General features: G+C 33.0%; 3 protein-coding genes across 44 annotated transcripts in view; 1 reads left to right on the top strand and 2 right to left on the bottom strand.

The window, feature by feature from the left end:
* Window positions 1-68: 68 nt before the first annotated feature.
* Window positions 69-3,529, top strand: LOC107996480 (derlin-2). The gene is made up of 6 exons (XM_017054548.3): window positions 69-695; window positions 783-848; window positions 947-1,114; window positions 1,214-1,336; window positions 1,410-1,573; window positions 1,659-3,529. Exons 1-6 carry the CDS (start codon window positions 603-605, stop codon window positions 1,759-1,761), a joined length of 717 nt encoding a protein of 238 aa, XP_016910037.1. The 5' UTR covers window positions 69-602; the 3' UTR covers window positions 1,762-3,529.
* LOC107996479 (protein phosphatase PTC7 homolog) lies at window positions 3,469-6,465 on the bottom strand. Its single transcript, XM_017054547.3, has 5 exons — window positions 5,539-6,465; window positions 5,123-5,302; window positions 4,808-5,006; window positions 4,471-4,727; window positions 3,469-4,002 (listed from the first exon to the last, which is right to left on the bottom strand). The coding sequence occupies exons 1-5, from the start codon at window positions 5,762-5,764 to the stop codon at window positions 3,953-3,955; spliced, it is 912 nt and encodes a 303-aa protein (XP_016910036.1). The 5' UTR covers window positions 5,765-6,465; the 3' UTR covers window positions 3,469-3,952.
* Window positions 6,466-7,118: 653 nt separating this feature from the next.
* Window positions 7,119-24,581, bottom strand: part of LOC107996428 (disintegrin and metalloproteinase domain-containing protein 11) — a 78,472-nt gene continuing 61,009 nt past the window's right edge. For 5 of the 42 annotated variants that reach the window (XM_062078640.1, XM_062078639.1, XM_062078641.1 and 2 more), the window contains 11 exons: window positions 23,663-23,776; window positions 23,499-23,580; window positions 23,192-23,287; window positions 22,936-23,098; window positions 19,994-20,132; window positions 18,039-18,194; window positions 16,168-16,239; window positions 13,732-13,877; window positions 12,476-12,920; window positions 10,462-10,650; window positions 7,119-7,981 (listed from right to left, as the gene is read on the bottom strand). In XM_062078640.1, the coding sequence (XP_061934624.1) occupies window positions 7,339-7,981; window positions 10,462-10,650; window positions 12,476-12,920; window positions 13,732-13,877; window positions 16,168-16,239; window positions 18,039-18,194; window positions 19,994-20,132; window positions 22,936-23,098; window positions 23,192-23,287; window positions 23,499-23,580; window positions 23,663-23,776 (2,245 nt within the window). In that variant the 3' untranslated portion in view covers window positions 7,119-7,338. Of the gene's footprint in view, window positions 7,982-10,461; window positions 10,976-12,475; window positions 12,921-13,731; window positions 13,878-16,167; window positions 16,240-18,038; window positions 18,195-19,993; window positions 20,133-21,443; window positions 21,547-22,935; window positions 23,099-23,191; window positions 23,288-23,498; window positions 23,581-23,662; window positions 23,777-24,581 lie in introns of those variants that run through there. The other 37 variants (XM_062078666.1, XM_062078667.1, XM_062078644.1 and 34 more) reach the window with 31 other exon arrangements.

Raw genomic sequence — 24,581 nt, 5'->3', positions numbered from 1 at the left:
TTAAAATGTATAATTTTAGAAATTTTTTTTCTTGTTTACTTTAAAGATTTATAGAGGGCAGTGTTTTGTTTAATTAAATATATATTTTATTTTATTAAATAATAAAAAGTTATAATGTAATAAATATTAAAGTATATATTTACGAATAAATTTTTAAGAAGTGTCACGTGATTAAAAAATTATTGTATAATTAAATTATATAAATTAACAAAAAATCTTACATTTATAAAACTTTTTTGCTATTAATAATAAAAATATATAATAAATATAAATATCTATCTTTTCAATTTTTTTGAAATTTAATAATTAATTTTTAATATTTGAAATTAAACATAATATAATTGTTATATTTTCGCGAATGCGAAAAGGCCACGAAATCACTATCGATAAGTATATAAAATCGAGATTCATGTTATTCGATCATAACTAATTTCACGTATTACGTGTACGAAACTGAACATAACAAATTTGTCGTGATGTGGGTAATTATTAAATTTAGATAACGCATAGTAATGAACAACATGTGATGATAGATTATAAAGGTGGAGAGTCTAGAAAAAAAATTGGTCTTTAGGTGTACAGAAGATCGTAATAATACACCAATGGCCTATCAAACTTTCCGGCAAGAGTACATGCAAATACCTGTGGTGACACGAGCTTATACAACAGCTTGTGTCATCACGACTCTTGCTGTGGTTTGTAAAATATTTCTCTTATAATTTTTTATTTATATATGTAGGATTTTGAAAATTTAATTATTAAATTTCATTTCTCTATTTTAGCAACTAGATTTGGTATCACCATTTCGGTTGTATTTTAATCCCACATTAATCATTGAACAGTATCAGGTAAACAAAAATCAATCTCAATTGTTAATCTTTAGACATTTAGACATTTAGTCTTATCTTTTTAGATTATTTATAATAATAATTAAATATTTTTTCAGTTATGGAGATTAATCACTACATTTTTATTTCTTGGAAATATGGGTTTCAATTTTCTTTTCAATATGATCTTTACTTATCGATATTGTCGAATGTTAGAGGAAGGATCATTTCGTAGAAGAACAGCTGATTTTGTAATGATGTTCATTTTTGGAGGTATATGTATGATTGTATCCTTTTAATGTATCATATTAATTTTTTTATAATAAGTTTATTTCTTAAATAAATATAAAATAAATATATATATAATTTTCCTAAGCATATTATAGACATTTGCATTTTTTGTTAATTTGTTATTTCTGGGCCATGCACTTACAATTATGTTGGTTTATGTTTGGTCCCGAAGAAATCCATTTGTTAGATTAAACTTTTTTGGACTTTTAAATTTTCAAGTAAGTTTCTAACTTTTTCTCTTTAAACTCTCTTGGAAAAAATAAATTATTTTTAAATATATTTTATTAATAGGCACCATATTTACCATGGGTGCTCCTTGGGTTTTCTGTACTTCTTGGTAATACAATTTGGGTAGATTTAGTTGGGATGGCTGTGGGACACATGTATTATTTTGCAGAAGATGTATTTCCACGTTTACGAGGAGGTTTTCGTGTTCTTAAAACTCCACAAATATTGTAAGTTAATGGAACAAAATAATTTTAGATTTATATGTCGCAATAATTATATATGCAATAATTATGATTTATTATTTGTTTACAGAAAAACTTTATTTGACGCACATCCAGAAGATCCAGATTATACTCCACCTCCTGAAGATCGTCCTGGTGGATTTAATTGGGGTCAAGAAGCCAATATGCAATGATTCTAAAGTCAAGGTTCTGCTTCCAAATCATCTTTTACCAATTGGCATATCAAGTAAACTTTTATATTGCTATATATGCAACATTGTTCCTTGATTTTTCAAATTACTAACAAAAAAAAACTAAATATTTGCAGCCTTGATATTATGTAAAATGTAATGAGAAACTTATAACAAAGATAAGACTTCTAATTTTTTACAGGGGTTACAATTTTTCAGAGAAAAATTTCTGTATTAAATGTAATAGTTGTATCTATTTCAAAATATATTATGCAAGTAATACATATTAATGAAAACAGTATTTCTCAGATAATCGACTATTGTGATACATTTATAATGCTCACGATTTTCCGAGAATACGAAAGAGTTTCATATTCATAACACATTTATTAAAAATGAAATATTTTAAAATATATTCTTCTATTTATTAAAATAGATTGTAACAAATATATTATAATTTTCAAAATAACTATATAGTACAAAATTAAAAATACCTTTAAAATAAAATTATATTTCTTATTTATAAGTCTTAATCTATGTTTTCTTTTACAATTCATTCTAGTAAATATTTTATTTGTCATGAGATTTGTTAAAATACTGTTTTCGCAATTATATTTTAAACAATATAAATTTTTACTACAATCTTGTGCCTGATATAATGTAAAATTTTAACTAAACATAGAAAATTACAATTTCTATATCCTTGCTGCGTAATATTTGGTTAAACAAAAAGAAAAAAAAAACTCATATAATAAAATATATAATACTATTTTTACTGTTACAGAAGCATAAAATTGAAACCCCTGATTCTAAAAGATTCTATTGTAAAAATCTTACATAATCGTATGATGTAAATACTTTTATTTATTCTCCTATTATAAATAATCCCTGATCTTTTTTAATTATATAATAATACATTTTATACCATTTCTATTAGAGAATATATAATATTGTAAATAATAGGATACATCACAGTTTTTTTTAAGGGCATTTTAAAAATAATGTTACAAGATATACAGTATATTATATTATTTCATAATCATAATCGCAGAAGATTTAAGCACGAAACGGTATTTTTTTTCTTTATGAGTATGAGTGAAAAAGATATTAATAAATTATAAAATATTAGACTACATAGTTTGTAGATGAATGTATTTTTTTTTTATAGTAAAATAATAATTATTATTAATTGCTTAGTTTGATATGTCATGTTATATGTTACACTGTGATGTATTCATATTATCTATCAAATTGCATTCTAATATAAAACAAATTTGTCAAATTTATTGTGACAAATTGTACATCGGCAAAAAGCCAAAGTGTTATAAAGAATTTCCACTTGAACGATTATGTATGACTTACTAGATAGTAGTTAAAACTGTGAGAGATTTTTGAGTGTAATTTGCATCTTTTTGGAAAATCGGCACGATATATATTGATAAAATTGATGTCATTCTTTGTAAAATATAACTTATATAAGTTTTTGGTAATAGTTTTCATATATTCCAAAAAAAAACGCAGTTAATACACTGAAGATTAACAATTTTAACTGCAAGAATTCAGGCAATGAAAGCCTTCAAAATTTAACTAGATAATAGCTCTTTTGTAAATATTAGGTAAAAATGTTATTTATATGACCATTACGATTAAATAAAATGGTTCAATTTAGTTTGAAATTATTATTATATAAATTAGTCTATATATAGTGGCTTATAAGTGGTTGAATGCATTTAATTTTAATTAAACTTTGAATACATTTATTTTTACATGATTCATTTGAAATTTATTATAATTTTTTGAATATTTTTAATCCTACAAAATAATAACTAGTTTTTATTTATGATACATTACAGCGTTTCATTATTATGTGCCATATGTATTATTATTATCAGTAAAAAATTACAAAATTTTTGTAATTATTTGTTTATATATATTTAAACAAATCTGTATATTTATATACAAATTTTTGCTAGTCAAAAAAAATTTAATTATTAATATTTTTTTTTAAAGCAACTTTCTTTTATGGTGGATATAGAAAAGACTAACTGAAGTGGAAGGTGATTTACAAAACCATTTATTTAGATTTAAATAATAAATGATTATCATAACGGGATATAATGATGTATAACTAGTTACATATACGCAATGACATGGACTATAATACAATGATCAAGACTCTATTGTACATACTTTATTATATTGCCACCGTTGCTAAAAGCACTGTAATGTCATCTGGTTTACCACCTAAAAAATATAAGAGACATTGTGTATGTAGACACTAATCTTTGAATTAGTCTCGATTATTCTAAAATAAACAACAGAAGTATCTTTGTTTAAAAAATTATTGAAATAAAATTAAATAAGATTTGTTTCATTATAGGTTTATTTCAATTGAGAGATAGCTACTTGTTTGTTTAGAAAAATTAGGAAGAAAAAAAAAGGGAAAGGAAAAACAACATATTTGTACAAATTTTTTATTCTAGATATAAGAATTAGAAATTAGTTAAAAAAAGAATAGAGAAAAAAAATTACTATAAAATTATTACCAAAGTAAAAGAGATACATACATACATAAGATATAAAAAATTGTGAAATGTATCATATGAATAAATTGATTATATTTTTTATTAAAATTTATGTACACCATAAATATGTACTTGATATTAATTCTGAAATAATTTTATATAATAGTTAAAAAATATAATTACATACCTATAGTATCAATTCCATTCTCTCTAGCACTTTGAGCAAATGGAGACATAAATGCGCCATCAAAAGCTAAACTACGAGCCATCCAAGCTATCGAATTGGCAACTCCTTGTATCTTAGTAGGATCTCTTTCTCCTTGAACTTTACGCATTTCAGTAATAAGTAATTGATCAGGCACATTATCAAATACCCCATCTGTTGCTAAAAGAATTACATCACCATCTTCAACTCCAAAACTTGAAGTATCTGCAGATTCTGGACTAGATATAAAACAAATATAAAGGTACATTAAGAAAATACTGTATTAAATATAAATTTGCAATATATTTTTATATAATACCTGTCACTAAGCACCAGACCAGAATGTCCTGGAGGTGGAAGAGACAATTGAAATGGAGTATTAAAGTAGTGTTGTTGTTCTGAAGAACGATGAACTACTTCTCCTTTTCTTACAACTACAAAACCACTATCACCTATATTAGCTGCATAAATGCTACTTGTCTCTTTATTGAGAACTATGACACATGCAGTACTGCTACCTAGAATATTATCATACAACTGCATTAATGAATTTTTATTTTTTTTTTAAATATAAAGTTTATGTAAAATGTTAGAAAAGATTATAAAATATAAGTTACATATATATAGTTAATACCTAATATGGGTTGTTTATTTTCTAATAATTCATAGTAACTACGTGCTAATAAACCAGCTGGTTCAGAAGGTGTGAACCTGCCCATAGAGACCAGTCTTTCACAAGTTCTCATTAAAAAACTAGAAAATTCTCCTGGATCGATTCCATAATGCCTCCATCCACCTACACCATCTGCTACACCTAAAAGATCCAAAGAACTGTCAAACTCTTAGAATTATCAAACACTAGATTTAAATGTGTATACATATATTATTATTAATTAATAATATAAAATTGTTTTTAATAGAAAATTGTCATTGATGAAATAAAAATGTATAATCCAAAATTTATACGAATCTCACGAAATCAGTTATATGTAAATATAATATAATGATGAACTTGATTATTTCTTGATAGTTTGAGCAAATTAATATTACCTATTACTTCGACAGTTTTGAATTTGGCACTAAACCATGCATCATCACCGAATTGTCCCTTACGTATACGTCCTCGTGCAAAATCTTTTGGAAAACCACACACAGCCGAAATGAAAGATGCTTCGCGACGTTTATTCACATTGGGATCGGCGCATGCTGTATAATTTGATATGCCATTCCATATCGCCCGAGACAGCAATCTCCCGGTCCAATAAATGGACTGCATCGTACGATGAGGCTCAAACTTTTGTGACGCACATCTTTAATAACTAAACGACGAATCTGCATGAATCGTGCAGTCAATTCACAAACGTATCGGTGGCATGTTTTGTTGTTTTCGTTGGAAGTGCATATAACATCGATCAAATTTATCAACTATTCTCTTTATTGCACTGAGTATCGACCACACTGTTCTCGAATTCCAATCTATGCTTAAAGAAACAAAGATCGGTAACCACGATTCCAACTGAAACTATCCTCTGCTACCATGTAATCCGAGAAAGTATCTACTAGTGCTACTAACTAATCAAGTTGAACACCGTTAATATTGCACCTACATAACTATATACATATCTTGCATCTGACTGACTTCAGATTTATTGGCGGAGAAGGCTTTCATTATTAAAGAATTTATTTTTGTCATTAAAGATTGTTAATGAATAAAAGTATAATAAAGACTATCAATAATTTTTTAAAATTTTATACAAAATAATAAAGCTCTAATAAATAATATATTTATAAATAAGATAACAAGAATATAATTTTCATTTCTGTTCCGTTGGTATCATATTTAAGGATTGAATTAAAAATATGTTATTATTATTATTATTTTTATTAATGAAAGTAATTTTGTTAACATTACATAAATTAATATAAAATTTAAAACTTATATCATAATCGATATATAGAGAAATCGAATTATAGAAAAGACTGAAGTTGGTTACTTAAATCGAAGATCTGCGATTCTCGAATGGAATATCGAATGGAATATCGAAGATTTGAAAGTTTTATATATGGAGTCAGCATGTTCGCGAATACTGCTCAACGAAAGTGAAATTTCTGGAAAATTTTATTTAAATTAAAATTTTGATTGTAAAAATCTGCAGTTTCATAGTTTGTAAGAAAATCGTAAATAAGAATGATGGAACGATAAGTTATAATCGATAAGTATCTATTTATTTTTTACTTTTATGTAAATTATATATTTTTGAAGGAATTTGGATTTTTTTAATTCTAAAGAAAAAATAAAATAGGAATGAAGATTGTTAAGAATAAGAATGAAGAAGTTTTATATATCTTATACTTTTTTATACATATAAATATTTTTACTAAATAAAATAATAAAATTTAAGATAAAAGAAGAAAGATTTATCAATTTATCGAAAATAAATTTCAATTTAAAATAGATACATTTGATATTAGATATATTAAATTCTAAACATAATATGTATTCTTTTCAAATAATTTTCATATTTTTTTAGATAATACGCAAATAAGAAATCAAAATTTTCATTTCAAATAATTGAAATAAAAATTGTTCAAAATTTTAGGAAGAGGATATATTGAATAATAGCAACATGTTTCTTCGAGTAAATCGCTTTACTAATGTTTATTAATAAACATTTCATATAGATTATTTTAATTCATATAATTTAATACCTGTTTGACGTTGTTTTTGTTGTTGTTGATGTTGCGATCAATAGTTTATCGTTATTTACACTATTCAGTATAAAATGCGAGTTCAAGATTAAATCACACCACTATGTTTTATGGACACTATCTGTCATCGATTAATAATTATCAATGCTTGTACTCAGGAAAATGCGAAGGGGGCAGTAGGGCAGTATTTTCGTTATCACTAGTGTTGTTGGTATTTAATTCTTTAGGGGAACCATTATTTATGTTACAATCTAGACTAAAATTATCGTCTAGTGGGCATTTGTTAATATTAGGCAAGTGATTAACATCGATTCCACGAACGTCGGGGAGCTTTTGTTGTTGGTGGGATTGAGCATTTTCAGTCTCGTCGTTTTCGAGACCGTTATCAGTGTAGGGTGGGGATGGATAATAGCCGCGCTGCTGTATTGGCAGTTGTTCCACCGGCAGTTGGTGTTGTTGTTGTTGTTGTTGTTGTTGTTGTTGTTGCTGCTGCTGCTGTTGTTGTTGTTGTTGTTGACGTTGATGTTGCTGTTGTGACGACGGCTGCGGCTGCTGCTGCTGCTGAGGCTGCGACTGCTGCGCGTGATGGTGGCAATGATGCTGTTGCTGTGGTTGTTGACGATGTTCTCGTTGAGAATGATGCAATTGCAGCAACTGCACCGTGCTACCAGTCATTGCAGGTGGCGGCGGTGGCGGCGGCGGCGGCGGCTGCTGTGGTGGCCGGTGTTGCACTCCGTCCTCACTAGTCCGTCGGGCTAGTTGTTGAGCTTGAATAAATGCATCACTAGAAAATAACAAGATTACACGAGCCCATTGGATCTATTCCACGACCACTAATGCTGCAAACACACGCCGCGGTACGCGCTGGTTACACCTTTCGATAAGCTCCTAATCGTCAATTCTCCTTCCCCATCCTTACACTTACCTTCCTTTTTTTTTTTTTTTTTATACACGCTTTTCTACGCAAATCTATAGGCTGGACCATGTGACATGTCCACTTCGGTTATTTTCGATATTAATGAAATCGAAAACTTTTTTTTATCACAAATAATATCTACAATTTCTGTAATCCGATGTATTTATAATTTTTATATATTTTTTCTTTATCCTTTTTTTTTAAAATTATTAAGATTACTTTCAATATTATTTCTATTCGAATTTTATAATTTTATTTTTTCTATGTTTTTTTTTAAAATTAATAAAATTATTTTCAATTTATTTGTATCAAAATTTATCTTGATAAATATTTTTTTCAAAAAACAAATAAAAAAATCTTAAGAGAAAATCATAAGTATATAGAAAAAAAAACTATTTTGAGATCTTTTGAAAATCGTATTCTTTATGACAAAAGAAAGTTTTAAATAATAACGAAAATAATATAGATTATGTTCCAAGGTAACCAACCCTGTATATGGAACCGAGCAACCTATGCACGCGTTTTTATCAATTAAAATTAATCATCAAATACATATTATTTTTGAGAAAGAATAACGCGTGCATATAAGCACCCATGTGTTACGTATACAGAAAGCTCTTTAACCATTGCGCACGTGCGAAGCCTTGCAATTGCGGCCTACGAACGATATTGAAAGTACAATATATGTATATTACAATTTTGTTCTTTTATCGTACGATTAAAGCGATGATTAATAAGAAAAGAATTCAGATAAGGATAAGTGCGAATTCTAGCACTTTTTAAATTACGTTTTAAGTATAATATATATATATTTATTTTGCTTAGAAATTCATACCGAAAAAAGAAAAGAATTGTTTGTTTGCATTTGAGATCGAGAAGTTTCAGACATCGCGTAACTCGCAAGTTTCCACTATCGCTTTTGCCATGGATATATGCTATAAATGCTTACAAAGTTTCTGGCCATTCTGAGCTTAGAAAGAGAAATAACACCGCATCTTGTATGTAGATGGCAGCACATTCATAGCGCATTGCACAAGCAACTAAAACAATAAAATTAGCATGCGAAAGTTGGTGTGTAGAATTTTGTCAGAACGTTTCCTCTTTTTTTGTCTTCTGTGGAAACTCGAAGCAATAATGCTGTACGATTTTTATGAAATTGATAGAATTATACCATCGATTCGTAATTCTGCAATTTACCGAATTCTTTCAATTTTGACTGTTTGGCAATTTGATTTTTTGAAACTTTATTTTATCACTGAGAGAAAAAAATCATTTGGAAGAGCTTGAAAAAGTATCATATTCAACATAAAATGTAAATTTACAAATTTTTAACGCGAATTAATTATGTTTTTAAAGTAATAATCCTTAAAATAATTTCTTCCATTGTTTTTGATAAATGATGTTTTTAAAAAATACTTTAATTAAAAAAAATGATCTCGTACTAATTCAGAAATAAAAAAATACATCGAAAGATTTATTTTTCATAAGCTTCTATTTTATTTCAAACTCACCAATTATAATAATCTTTTTTAAATAATAAAATAAAAATTTGTTTCAAATCTCAGGCAAATAGTCAAAATTGATCGTGGTTATTCGAAGATTCGGTTAAAAACGGACTTGCAAAATCTTATTAAATGTGAAAGACCGATTATGCCGAGTCTATTTATATTCCGTTTCGACTTTCAGATATATTTCGACATTTGGGATAACATGGATGGATGGATGTTTCGAAACGATTTCAATCGATTAAATAAACCCATCGAGTATACCCATCGAGTAATTTGCTCCTAAAGCGTACTATCGCTCGGGCATGCACCAATCCTTATCTGAATCCGCGTTCATTATAGTGATGGGAATTATACGATCACTATCTATATTACATGTATACGGGGACATGTGCTCTATTCATATATATACATATAGTAAATACGTATTATACTCGGAAGATCCTTGGAAGTTTCGATTCCCAACACTAATCGCGGAACGCGATATTGCAGTGTTTTTCAACCTTTTCCGAGTTACGATCCCCTTTTGCAACGTACAAATGACTCACCCCTCCCTTTAATAGGATAAAAAAAATTTTGAATGATCGAGTGGTGCGTTCTTTGATTTGATAATTTTTAAATATGAAATATTAATAAAAATTAAGTAAATTAAGTATGACGTATGATCGTTACAGCAGTGTTTGGAAAAGAGTTGACCGAAGGGGATCGCGACCCATACGGGTTGGGAACCACTGGCGTAGAGGAAACTCTCTCGTAGGATTGCGAGGGATATTTGCACAGTAGTCTTCGTACCGAACGTCAATCTACCAAGCCCGTCGTTCGTATTGAAAGAATCTGCGATACCTTTCACTATCGGGCGTTTCACCCCTAGTATTTGAGCCTCTGTCAGGGTCGGCAGTTGCATAGATACCCTCCTCCTTGTACATTTGATGGGAGTGTTGAGTGTGCTGATGGGTCCCGTAAGGACTTCGAGACGATGGTTGACAATATCTACCGTAGGTATCGTCACGGCCGCGGCTACATCTTCTGCTTCTACGTAGGAAATCGAATCAGTTCCTTAAGAAGTGTTAAATATTTCTTTTCTTTCTTTCTTTCTTTCTCTCTTTTTTTTTTTATCCTGGACGCACGTGTTTCTTTTTCCCTGTTTCCATCCCCGTAGATTTACGAACGAGAACGAATCGAGAAACGAATATCCCAAATAATGTAGTAAATCTCGAGATGGACACGGTATAAACAGACTCTGCATGTGAAACTTATGGAAGATGCAAGTCAACTCGCCTAGACTTTTCTTTCTTTCTTTCTTTCTTTTTTTTTTTTTTTTTTTTTTTACCAATTATCCGTGTGATCGCGCGTTCGCCTGTAACGTATATAATTCTACGCTAATTCTACTGTATTCATACACGTATTACGATATCTGTTAGCTGTATATATATATATATGTATATATATATGCGCAAAGTTAGGAAGCAAAAGATACAAAAATGTAGGATAAGTAATTTATAAATGCATGTCCATAATTCGAATCGAGGGTGTTGAGTCTGAATACTAAAAATGAGTTTAAATGAATCATACCTTTTGCACGGTTTGCACAAAGTAAAAGAAATAAAAATGTATCGAATCGAGGAATCAAAAGAATGTTTATTCATTTCATACGATATATTTTAATTAATTTTAGAGTAATTTCAAACATATAAACGATATATTGGACGTGCATTTATGAATCAGCCTGTGTGTGTATTGGCGAGAGAAGAAAAAAGTAAGCAACGACGCACTGATAAGAGTAGTAGTAACAGATGCGATGGTGAGAGAGAGAGAGAGAGAGAGAGAGTGAGTTGTGAGGTGCCAGCGTGTGAGTTTTGTCTGATTCAGTACGTTGAGAACGAATAAGATAAACGAGAGAAATCATAGCTCTGTAGATTTATCTTGCAATTGAGTGTGTTGTGTCGGTTTTAGAGGTAACAACCAATCAGAAAATTTGTTTCTCGACAATTTGTTCAAATTCAGGAAAATCAATCAATGCGCATATATAGACATTCCCGAAAATATATATCCGATAATTTATATCATCAAATTAAAATAATAAATTTTTTACAAAGTATAAGATCCCTTCGAAACCTTAACAAACAACGGAACAGATATTAAAGAAAAATGACAGAATCGTTTAATAAGGAATAAAAGAAATGTGTTATACCTCGAAAAGGATATCAAATAAACTTTTATAAAAAATTGTTTTACAAACTTATCTATTCGAATATTCTTATGATGAATCTATGAATGACGTGTGCTCTCGTAGATTTTGACGATTTTGAAATATGTTATAGAGGACAAGATTTTAAATAACTTTTTCCTAATCGATAATTGATTTTTAATTTTCGAAACTTTTGCAAAAAATACTTGTTACTATTACCTTAAAATTTAAAATTTAGCCGTATCTATCGAGAGTTTAGACATTTCAAAATGCGAAAATAGAATGAAACAATAGTAACAGTATTTTTTTTTGTAAAAATTTTAAAAATTAAATATCAACCATCTTTAAATAAAAAATTATTCAAAATTCTTCTATATATATAACGCATTTAAAAATCATCAAAATTCGCAAAGGCATCGTCGATAGATCGATCATTTTTCTAACATAAAAATTTTCTAACATAAAAACCGTTTAAATATTCACGAATTATACAAATTTGAAGGAAACGATCGAGTTAAAGTAATCGAATTTTGTAACTCGTTTTATCGAGAGAAGCTTTGCCAAAGGACGACGATAACACGATCGAGAAATGGTAACAAGCGACGCGAACGTCGAAGATGAACGTGAAGCAATGGCGAAGCTTGTTATTTTTCGCTTATCAGTTCTTACCCTTGGGAAGACTCGCTACAAACGGACGAATCTTTTCTGTAGGGACGATCTGCCTCGCTCTCGGACATCCTCATGTCCTCGGATCCGCTTGGACTTCTGTTGCGCGCCGAGTGCCGTTCCAGCTGTTTGATCAAATCCTCCAAATTTCGTATACGAATCACACCGCAAGACGGCACGTATTCCTCGTACTCCTCGTCCGCTTGGTTGTCGATATGCTTTATGATGTCTTTGCGATACGAATCCGTGGGATAACATTCTGGCAGAGGTTCCGTTAACAATTCGGTCAGAGGTTCCGTCAAGGCCTCGTCATCCATTGGAGCGGATGTTGTTCCAGATGTCTCGCGTTGATTCGCGGCCATCCTCAACGCCTCGATAATATGCTCGTGGTAACCGTTCAATTGATCCAAAGTGCGTTCCACGCTGGCTACCGCCCCTCCTCCCATACCTGGTTTAATTAATCATTGTTTCAATTAACGATCGATATTTTTGCGCTCTTCGTCTAAGATGTATCTGAGGTTAAAAATACGTGTGTAAGTATGGTCGATGCAAGTAGCTCGATTTTTTCTTTTTTACACGATGATCCTGAGTAGAGTCGATTTTGTGCTCGATCGATAAATCAGGCTTTCTCGGCGCTTCTTATATTGTGGCTTTGTATTAGGTGTTGTGATATTTATAATGGAAAAACTTGATAAGAGAATTTTAGAAATTTTGTGTTTTCTTTTTCGATTCTTTTTTTTTTGTAATGATAGCGAGAAATTTTAGAAGATTTGATAGATACGATTTACGTACTCGATCGATAAATTAGCATTTCTCGATTCTTTGTCTTCTTGATAAATTCGTAATGATAAATTAAATGTTTACAATGACAAAATTTTGCAAGATTTGGGATTAAAGCCGATTTCGATAGATCGGTTTTTTTATTCCAACATATTAATTTGTAACGATAATTTTGAAAGATTTGATAAAAATAATTTTGTACTCGATCGATAAATCAAAGTTTCTCTTTTTATCACGTGATCGAACGTACGAGTTATATTAATACCGTGATTTAAATGTTTATAACGAAAAAAATTTGATAGGTTGAGATATACTAAATCAAATTTTTTTTACAATTTCGTCGACAAAATTCGGTTGTATCAAATCGACTAGATTCAGAATCCTAGAAATTAAGCGAGAAATTCGAGCTCGTTGCATTCCCCTTTACGAGTGAGTTATTGCCCCACTTATTCGTATAGGTTCATCAACCATTACAATACCATAACCACCGTGTTTCTTTAAAATTCCTTTCTCGGGCAACTTTGTGAGGTTGTTCGGCAAATCGATGAAAGAGACAACCTCGTCCGCTCCTGTATCTCCATCTTCCTCGCTCATACCTGGCCTCTTCACCTGCGACTTATGCTCCCTGAAAATTTCAATGTAAAACAACATTTGATCAAACCCGATAAATCCAATTCGATTTAATTCATAGACGAAACGTTCACAGGTATCCCTTTTTCCTTACTTATCGACCGAGATATATCGTCAATCTCTTATCGATAGATACATCACCTTTGAACGTTAAGCCTTTGCCATAATTGATCATATTACGTTGCACGTTTTGTCTTTGTAAAAATATCCTTTTTTTTCCCTCGTACTCGGGAAAGGCTCTCTTTAAACCGGTGCAGTCTTGTAGTTATAGTCACGTTCGTGTTCGTGCCTCACTTCCAATCGAAATTATCAATTAAAACGTGACACGAACGCGAACACGACAACACTTTGTGTCTTTTCCTTTGACTCTGGTTAAACGCGGAGAATTTTGATAAGATGCGCACGTGTTTTTTTTTTTTTCCCCATGAATTCGTCCACTTTAAAGATCGCGATGTAATAATTTCATCATGATTCATCGAATCGAAGCATGCTCGATCGTTGAGTATATATAAATAGCAAGTGAACAACGATATATTGGAATTCTATGTTTGATCCTTTGCTTGCAAAATACGTGATAGTATTTCTCTTTTCTTTTATTTTTTTTTTTCTTTTCTTTCGAAACAATTAAACAACTGCAATCGGGATTTTCTACGGATGCGTGTGCTGTAAGTAGCATACGAGGCATGCTTGATAAATCTTTCATTATATCGTTTATAAAGTGATATAATAAGTATTCGTTCTAACCATGAGATTCGATGATTGGTGCGGCGCATTCGAAAGGAAAAACATGCAGTGCCAAGGTGAGAAGATGTGGCGTGTAAAATATTATTTATGCATGCAATTTAATTTCTTCTACTTGGACTAGCGTGCGTGTCGAAATGATAGAGCACGATGAATCAGATTTGTTGAAATCAGAAGCGTGTTGCAGCGTGTGGGCGTATGCGATGTACGCGCGTGAAAATTAATAATCACGTTCGACTTTCGATTAGACTTTTGCAAGTATAAACAAGATCTGGAAAATATAAAATTTAACTTGCAGAAAATGAATTAATCTGATAGTTCCTATGTTGAACGTATATATATATATATGGGGTTTTAAAATTGTGCGAGATTATCTTGTGATTCGGAAATATTTGAACTTCGGAATGGATCGGAATAATTCGGGAGAAATCGGGTGAAATCTTGATTTTCGTAAAATATTTGAGATGTAAGCACGAGTCGAGTTCGGCAATAATCGGGTATGATCGGCTCGAGAGTCGGAAATCCAATTAATAAGGTGTTTAGCCGATCACGAACGATTATTGCCGAAGCGACCCGAAATCTACAGAAGGTATATGAGTATATATCGAGATTTTTCCCGATCTCGTACGAATTTTTCCGATCCGTCCCGAATCTATTACAAATGTCGTTTGAATGAAATCGAAAGATGCCCACCCTGTTGTAAAAAAAAATTTGGGCCAAATGCATCGTGCCGTTATGCAATATTATGCGATTATCTTGAATATATTTTCATTTTTTTGAACTGAAAATATCCATAGAAGAAGGGAGAACGAAAAAATATTTAGCGACAAACGAAAGGATTATTTCTTCATCGTCTCTTTGTGTTTGCTTTTATAACAATTGTACAAAATGTATCGCTACTGCTGCATTCCTAAAAATCAGTGCAGTTACACAATGTTCACAAATTGACTTTACGTAGGTAAAAATGTGTCTTATCACAGTGTATATTTGCACGCATGTGTACATATGTGTGTAATGTGTAAATTTGTCGCTGCACGGGAAAACAAGATATCCAAACAAGCGAAACGCCCGTAAGTGATAATCTTTCTTCCATGCTGATGCGACAACATTCGTGACTCATTCCACGAGCGGAGAGCATCTCTGACCGCTTCGATAGTGTGAAAACAAGGCAGGGCAGCTCGATAACTTTTCAAACAAATTTACAAACTCTCTTAATTAATTTCTTCTTAACGAGTCGAATTCGATGCAGATGAGTTACACAACATCGCTAGCCGATCTCGACGAGGTAACAATTTCGAATAATCACAACGCTTCTTACACATCGATTATACCCAATCGATTTTTCGATCGATATTTCGCGACGTTTAAAATTATATTTCAAAGTAATCGAAAGTATGTTGGGACGCGTTCGCATCGAAGATTTCGAATAGGAATTTTTTCGAAGATTGGCTGGCCTGCCCCGCTTGGAACTATTGTTGTGTTCGAGTCTTGAGATCATCGATCAACTATAATGGTGACATAACGGCGAGACACATGAGACTTACTTGACTCTTGGCCCGTCTGCGGTGGCGACGTTATTCGGGGGTCGAAACACCACGCGCTGGGTCTCGCCGCGGCTAGAAATATACTAATATAGGCATGCCGCGGGTATTTCACCACGAGTTTAACCCCTTGTGGTCGACGCGACGAAATTTTCCAAACGAGTTTATGCAAAATATTGATACAAGAAGAGAAATTTTAGTAGTGGATAAAAATAGGATCGGATCACGAGTCTCGTTAAATTAGATATAATATTGCACGAACTGTAGATATGAGTTTAAGAAGAAAGAGAAGGAAGAAAGATTTCTCAAAAATTATCCACGACCACAAAGGGTTAACCTTTCAACCGATGACGTGAGCGATTAATATTTTAGATATTTGAAAAATCTATGTTATTGTTTAATTATCTTTTTATTACGTAATTTTATTCCTTTTTTGATGTTCGTCAATATATATTAAATATATATCAGTAGAAAATAAAAACGGTTCGATGCAGATCTTGTTCCCAAGATTCTTCAAAGATGATTAATGATAAACTAATTCTTGCCTTAATCTTGAATTAAACAGTATAAGATAGAATTGAGAAAAGAATATCCATCCTTAATCCTTTCACGTCACTGGTTGAAGGTTAAAGGTGTCTAGCAAACGCGCAGTGGACGGTGTCAGTATTCTCAGATTCTCTTATCTCGTCGACGAGTCGTCTTCTCGTTTTCTCTCGAATAATACGGCACGAATAGTAAAAATATATAGAGAAAGATGAAAAGAATCGAGTATTTCTGTTCGATAAAGAATTTTTAAAATTTTGTTCGAGTTATAATTTTTTTTTTTTTTTCAGGAAAAAGATCAAACGACGAGAGAAGATGGCTCGTCACAAGAATTACGCATATCGTTATAAATTCGATGAGCCAGGATGAAACGAAAAGATTCGAAATTGTACGATTATCATTATTTTTTTTTCCAGATAAAAGAAAATCGATATTCCAGATTTTATGCGCGAATACAATTCTAAAATATTTCGTTTCACCCTAAGCAGACATCGTCATCGTCGTCGTCGTCGTCGTCGTCGTCGTCGAATTTGATTTTGAAAAATTTTTTCCACGTATAATAGATAGAAAGCGGGCTGAAATTCCGTCGAATAATGAATAATCTTGTTGATGTCGAATGAATGCCGTGTGACATGAATTCGTGTGACGCAAACATTGAATGGAAAACCAATGTATAAAGTATAGAAGCGAGATGTGTCTTTGGCGATCGTTGATGGATCCTTTTTCTTTTTTTTTTTTTTTTTTTCCAACACTAATTGCAGGGGTCTTCCCTAGATTATCTTTCAAAAAGCGTATTTCTTTCAACACGTATAATCCTCATATAATTTTCCATAAACTTTCATTCAAGTGTCAGGTTAAGGATCATTCGAACCTCGTTTCTCGTTTCCCTAAAAAAAAATATATTCTTAAAAAAAGAAGAAAAAAAAACCACTTTCATCACAATTTTTTCCCTATATAAAGAATAAACAATAATTTCAGTTTTTTTTCTTTTTTCCACTTTTCTCCAATTACGCTCGAAAAATCGATCTCCTTCCTTCAATTTCAAGAGAAACCAAGAAACAGGTTCGCAGCTTGCGCTCCAGATTTGATTGCACAATTTTTCATTTCTTCGTTCGAAATCTAATATCGCGGCTAATTATCGTGTCTAATTTAATCTGCGTGTCTAATTAACCGAGGGGTATGGGGTAGGGGAGGAATTGTTGGTTCGAAAAAAAAAAATATACATATATAAATATATAAAACAGTGTCTAGCCTGATCTGTTGTTTACTTGGGGAGTAGGAGGGAGGAGGAAGGGGAGGAGGAAGAGGAGGAACGAAACGATCGGTCGTACCTGCAATTAGGCATACTGCTGAAGGTGAGGATCTTGTTGTTCACGTTGTCCAGCACGGCGTGTCCCGGATGATGGTTCCCGGATACGCCGCTGTAACCCCTCTGCGGTGGTTTCTTCACGTACGGCTGGTCGTACTTCTGGACGGTGCTCTTCCTTCTGCGAGAAATTCGCCGATTACGAGGATGCCTGGGGCCGCGGTCACGCGGTGAGAGAAAAGAACGATCGTGGAAAGCGCATGCTAAATAAAATAAAATCTACGAGGGAGCGAGGGTGAGTGGGTGGGAGGGAGGGAGGGACCTTCGAGCGAATCTCCATGTTTCGCTCGTCTTTCTTTCCTTTCGCTCTAATACTAAATACTGTCAACCGCGTATGATAAACTTTCTCGAAAATTGATCTAGAAATTTTGAACGAAAAGGAATTTTGTAAGTCGACTCCCTTCGAAAAGGTACAATAATGATAATAATAATAATAATAATCGTGTGAAATAATTGCGTGCTCCATAAGAGATACTCTATAATAATTACATACGTTTTTCCGGCTTAAACGTATATATATATATATAAATGTATTCGTTAATTTTCGTTGGTCGAAAATTGATCAATATATCAATTGACGCGTGTAATTTTTTAGTTGTCGATAATTATTAATTAAAATTCTGAGAAAAATATAGCCGTATCATACACACATACACACACATACACGCTGTTTCATTTTTCGAGTAGAAAGATATACGTTTAATCCGGACATTCTTTACGTTTGAATCATTATAATGAAGTGGTGGTTGGCTAGCGAAGCGCGTCTACGGGAGAGAGAGAGAGAGAGAGAGGAGGAGGAGTCCTTTTTTTACAGGGAGCGGTGATCGCATGCGTAAGAACAAAAGACAGATAACCAGTCGAATGGTACACCCGCAGCTGGTCTTAGAGCCACTCGTGTGAGATCGTCCTCCGCTGCAGTACCCATCAACTCAAATACTCAAAATCAAACGACAAAGACGTAGAGACGGGCAAAAAAAGTGCCTTGAAGAATCGTGAAGCTTGACGCGCGTGCGTTCCATGGGGGTGAAGAGAGTACAATCTTTTTTTTTTTTTTAGATTTAGTTGGACAAAACTGGATAGATAATTGAAAATTGTCAAATCATTCTGATCAACGGGATTATTAAACGCGATCACCCTGCTGTAACGCGGGTGCAACCTTTAACCGATACCAACACGGTTCAGATCGGAAATTTTTCTTTGGCAAATTCTATCTTTTCTTTTTTTTTATCGTTTCTCGTTAAAAAAGAAAATAAAAAAATATATATTGGACCGTTCTAATTAATCGATATCAGTTAACGGTTACGATACACAAAAAGCTTTGAATCATTTGCAGACGAGTAATACACGTCGAGTGTGCCAATTTTTTGCGAAAGCGATTCAAATGAACCTGATGATGGTTCGCAGCGGCAATCGCTTAAGCAGCTTATACAGCGTAATCGTGGCAACGATCAGGTGAATACGTACATTTTTGAGTGAGCGTATTTAGAATAGAGACAATCGCGTGGAGAAACGTTTGAAACGCGATATCTGTTCGTTGCGACGAGTTTGAATTTTCGCGCAGTCGCATAAGCTGGAGATATTGCGACTTATTGTTGCGCGGATAATGCAGAGAGCGCTTTATCGGTAGGACAAAGAGATACACAGAGAGAAAAATAGAGAGAGAAACGATACAAAAATTATTAAAAAAAAAAAGAAAAAAAAAGTAGAGAAAATACAAAAAGAACAATATATAAGCGTAAAAGAGAAATAGACAGTAATAGTACGGACTCTAAAAGATATACATGTAAATATATATGTACGACGTATGTAGATCGTAAAAAAAAAAATAATAAAAAACACATACATATATATGTGCATATATATACATATATATATACGCATACAAAAGAATTTTCTACGTGTATGTTTCTGCACACTAACCTGAGACAGAGGGAGTAGTTTTTATGTACTACGACTGACCTGTAGCAGAGAGCCATCAGAGCAAATACTATGAAAACACCCCCTACCACCGACATGAGCACACCAACTAAAAATACAGTGTTAGAGCCGTGGTAGTTCTCTGTGACGATCAAACGTTGGTTGGTTAGTTACATCGTTAGTTATTAGCAGTTTTTTGGGATCGTCACGTGTCAAAGAGATACGTCGGGATACGAGATATCCGATGATGATAATAATAACAATAATAATAATAATAATAATAATAATAACAACAAAAATCAAGAATCAAGATAATCAAGAACGAGTATACCATTGTTCACGCAGATGCGAGTATATACGGATGGTATATTTTGGTATCCGAGCGTCCCACAGCATGCAGACAGACAGAGATGGCAGTGACAGACAGAAACAGACAAGAAACAAAGAAGCCAGAATCAGCACATATACATAATACATATAGACGTAGTTTGTTATACAAGTACACACCATTGATCGTATCGACGCGATATCCGGATACTTTCGACTCATCATGCCAAAAATATATCGTAATATACATATATATTATATAATATATATATATATATATCCTTCGATACAATGGGTGTGAATCATTTTTCATTGTATATGACAACCAATTTTCCCTATTCTCTTTCTTCGCTTCAATCGAGCCTTCGATTATCGACGTTAGAGAAAGAGGTTAGATATTTTCGTCGTGTTTAGCGAGTTCGAGTCGAAAGACCCTTTGCCAACTACTTTTCTCGGATTGACATCGACGAAGACACGAATCGGGGATTCGACGCGAATTCAAATCGATCCATTATAGGTATATTACAGTTATTCTTCAACACAACGATTCTTTCGATCAGAGATCGACGATCCGTAGGGGACGACGTTCGTTTCTTCGCTAATCAGCCTTATTCATGCTTTTATAGGGCATACAAGCAGCTGGCACATTGGCGTTGTAGTGGATCGTGTGTGAGATGCCGCACTCTAAGGGACGAAAATTAATTATATCTCGTCTTCTTTCCTCAACGATATAGACACTGTATAGTATATATCTTTCGTCCCTTGGTATGCGAGATCATCGAGTGGAAATGTGAGATCCCTCGCTCGTGCAGCATAGTCACGATCTCATCGTGATCATTCAAACGCACTATGCGAGCACGAGTACATTCAGAGCACACCATCGAAGAGAAACAGTACGATAATATATATATATATATATAAATATATATAATATGTATATCATTTATATATGTATATACATATATGAGTAAAACACATCGATTAAGTAAGGCTAAGATGAGTCAATATTATGAGAGCAATTTGATGGCCGCGTGCGATGCCTCATCATCCAGCTAGCCACGAATTACTTGACAATGACAGGCGTTGGTCGAACCCACTCAAGAATTTTATTTTTTTGCTACTGTACCTGTAGCAAACAGCCATTAGTGCAAAACAAATGAAGACTCCTTTGACCACACCCACCAGGATTAATACCATCGTCCCGGTGCTAAGAGTGTTGTTAGTTGTTTCTGAAACGACCATTACATTTTGTAATCTACCAGTGTTGCCAGATCGGAGGATGTTGGATCTCGGTTAAATGGAGATCCTCTTCCATTTTATCTATCTTTTCTAAGGCAACGCTACGCACAATTTATTCTCTCGTGAAAATTATATAAACGTTGAGAGGAGGATCTGCGATCATTCCTGAGAAGAGATTCGCTTCTATGGATAAATACGTAGCCCTACGAAAAATTATTTCAACACCGTTCCTGAAACGCAACCAGGCCAAGGTTATGCAGATCGGAATTTTTTTTTTTTTCCATAGATTTTTAATCGTATATCGAAATGATACTCAATAATTGCTAAACGTTTCGTTAATTCTTGTACATGTTTGGCGTGCTAATCGTCTTTATCTTAATTTCTATAAATCATAGCACAAGGAATCATACTTTTACAAGACAAATATTCCTTTTTCCTTCCAATGTCCAACTTTTCATTGATCTTTTCTATGTTTTAGGACAAAATAATTGATTTTTCGTTACAAATTCACCGCAATAATTCTACCGATTTGCACAAACTTGGTCGAAGAAAGGAGATCAAAAATTATGCAAGTGAGCTGGATTACAATATCTATCGTGTGTAATAATACACAATTTTCCTTGAATTCGATTCAATTGGAATTATACAGTGAACAATTCGTAATCCATTTCACTGAAGGAAAAATAGTCTCCAAGAGTGTATCCAATGAAGGCTCATCGATAAGGGGTCTTGCTAAAAATCGCCATGTGAGAAGCGTGGTTAAACTCGTTGAGCAAATTTTACCTGCAACGTGCGATCCTTCTTCCCTCTCTCTCTTCCTCGAGAGAGAGAGAGAGGAGTTTCGATGGACAATCAAAAGTGGATAAGTGTAATCGAGTAAGCTTATCTACCCCGTATTCTGTATATGTACGCATATACATGTATACGTGTCGAATTTTTATGTGCACAGCTGATGGTATGGCCCCAAATAATGGCGGCTAAACGGGATAAGGGACGAGTCTTCGTCTTATCGTGAATTAAACGCACATCCAGACGATCGAAAAATGTGAAAGATCTTTTTTTTTTTTGGATCATCAGGCACGATAGAATTTTTGAATATCTTCTCGAACAACTCTGATCTATCGCTCTCTTCTTTTTGGACAAGGAGAAAAAGTTTGTCGATCTCAAATATTCACCGTACCCAGTAATCACTTGCTTATTCGTTTATTCTTATTCTATGATGTTTCTTTATTATTTCTTAAATAGGTTATAAATTAGAGTTAATAAGAAATTGAAGCTAAAATTCCAGTTAAAAATCTCGCTTCGATTTCTCATCGTGTAAATTTCCTGAATAAAATCGATCGATTTCTAACGATTATATTTACATAATCGCAACTTACCGTAGGGGGTCTCTTTTTTCACTAATTTAGTATCTGTACCATTTTTACCGGCCGCTTCGGTGCTAGATGTTATCGGCGGAGCAGTCGGGATATCCTGCTCTATGGAGCAATCCGGTCCACTCCATCCAAGGTTGCAATAGCAATTGTTCAAATTCGTGCACACCTTTGCGAGAAGAAATACAATTTATTTCGTTTCAAATCATTCATCTTCGCTTTTTTACGGTGAACAAAGTTTTCTTAAATGAGTCTCACTTACTCCATTTCCCGAGCACTCGTGATTGTTGTGATTGCTAGGACACCGTTCGTTGCCTATGAGCGGATAAAGGCTCATGCACGTTTGGTTCACGCAAATCTGAAACAAACAAGAGTTAAGCAACGTGTGCAATAACTTACGAGCTTTCTTCCACCCTACTCGTTCTCGTTTTGACAGAATTAACATGTAGATCGAAAGTAAACAGCTTTGTTTCTATTCCGTGATTTTGCATAATCCGATTAATAACAAGGATGATTAGCATAGAATATCGTATTAACAAGTTTAAGTTTAATAGGAAGTTCGACCTTACCAAGTTGTCTCCGCAGGATGTTCCATCGCGAACCAATCCCATGCCTGGCATTTCGGATCCTTCCACCTTTCCAGTCGTGGATCTTTATGAAAAATGTAAATGTTATTTAGAATATTTGAAGGATAAGGAAAATGAAAAAAATATAAAATATAATGCTTGCTTACTTGCATTCGTATTCCTCGCCTTTTATCGAAATTATAGTTCTAGAATGATCTATTCCCGCTACCGTTGGCAGTTTTCTACCTTGTTGACACTGTAACGATCCGCAACGAACGTTCCTAGGGAAATTATACAAACTTTTAGTTTTTCTTAGGATTAATTTTTATATGTTGTATCACTATTTTATATGCAAAATCTAAGCAATGATTTTTCGAACGAAGATAGAACGAAAACTAAAAATAAGATAATTCACGTTTTTAAAAAGTTTCTGAAAAGTTTGGTTTTACGAAAATTATTGAAGATTAACATATCGTGAATGAAAAATGCGAATCGACGTTTTTCCATTTTCAAAGGATGGAAAGATATGAATCTACGTTTTTTGATTTCCAAGCGTTGGGAACAAAAACCTTGAATCTATCCCCACGTCTTTTGATTTTCAACCGTTGGGGATAAAAGACGTAAATCTTCGTGTTTCAATTTCCAAGCGTTGGAGACGAAAGACGTGGATCTATATATTTCGATTTCCAAGCGTTGGGGACAAAGGACGCGAATCTAGGTTTTTTGTTTCTCAACCGTTTGGGACAGAAGACGAAAGAATCTACGTCTTTTGATTTCCAAGCATTGGGGATGAAAGAATCTAGGCTTTTTTGTTTCTCAACCGTTGGGGACGAAAGAATCTACGTCTTTTGATTTCCAAGCGTTGCGAAAGACGCGAATCGATTCGCGTCTTTTGTTTGGCAACTTTTGGGGACAGAAAACGCGAATCTTTCGATTTCCAAGCGTGAATCTTCCTCGCAAGATGCTTACGTTCCATCGTCTTTTGTTCGACAATTCTTGGGGACAGAATCTACACGAATCTACATCTTTCGTCAACCATCGAAGAAAGAAGATACGAATTTTCCTCTCAACGTGCTTACGTTCCAA

The sequence above is a fragment of the Apis cerana genome, linkage group LG8 (genome assembly GCF_029169275.1).
Source record: "Apis cerana isolate GH-2021 linkage group LG8, AcerK_1.0, whole genome shotgun sequence".
Classification (NCBI taxonomy): domain Eukaryota; kingdom Metazoa; phylum Arthropoda; class Insecta; order Hymenoptera; family Apidae; genus Apis; species Apis cerana.
The sequence above is the reverse complement of the archived record's forward strand: the minus strand, read 5'-3'. Positions and strand labels throughout refer to the sequence as shown.

Bases quoted from the DNA above. Each gene is read 5' to 3' on its own strand.
- LOC107996480 (XM_017054548.3), top strand. From the start codon at position 603: ATGGCCTATCAAACTTTCCGGCAAGAGTACATGCAAATACCTGTGGTG. The intron at 696-782 runs GTTTGTAAAATA...TCTCTATTTTAG, and splicing joins TCATCACGACTCTTGCTGTG to CAACTAGATTTGGTATCACC. The intron at 1,574-1,658 runs GTAAGTTAATGG...ATTTGTTTACAG, and splicing joins CTTAAAACTCCACAAATATT to AAAAACTTTATTTGACGCAC.
- LOC107996479 (XM_017054547.3), bottom strand. From the start codon at position 5,764: ATGCAGTCCATTTATTGGACCGGGAGATTGCTGTCTCGGGCGATATGG. The intron at 5,007-5,122 runs GTATTAACTATA...ATAATATTCTAG, and splicing joins AAATAAACAACCCATATTAG to GTAGCAGTACTGCATGTGTC. The intron at 4,728-4,807 runs GTATTATATAAA...TTTTATATCTAG, and splicing joins GGTCTGGTGCTTAGTGACAG to TCCAGAATCTGCAGATACTT.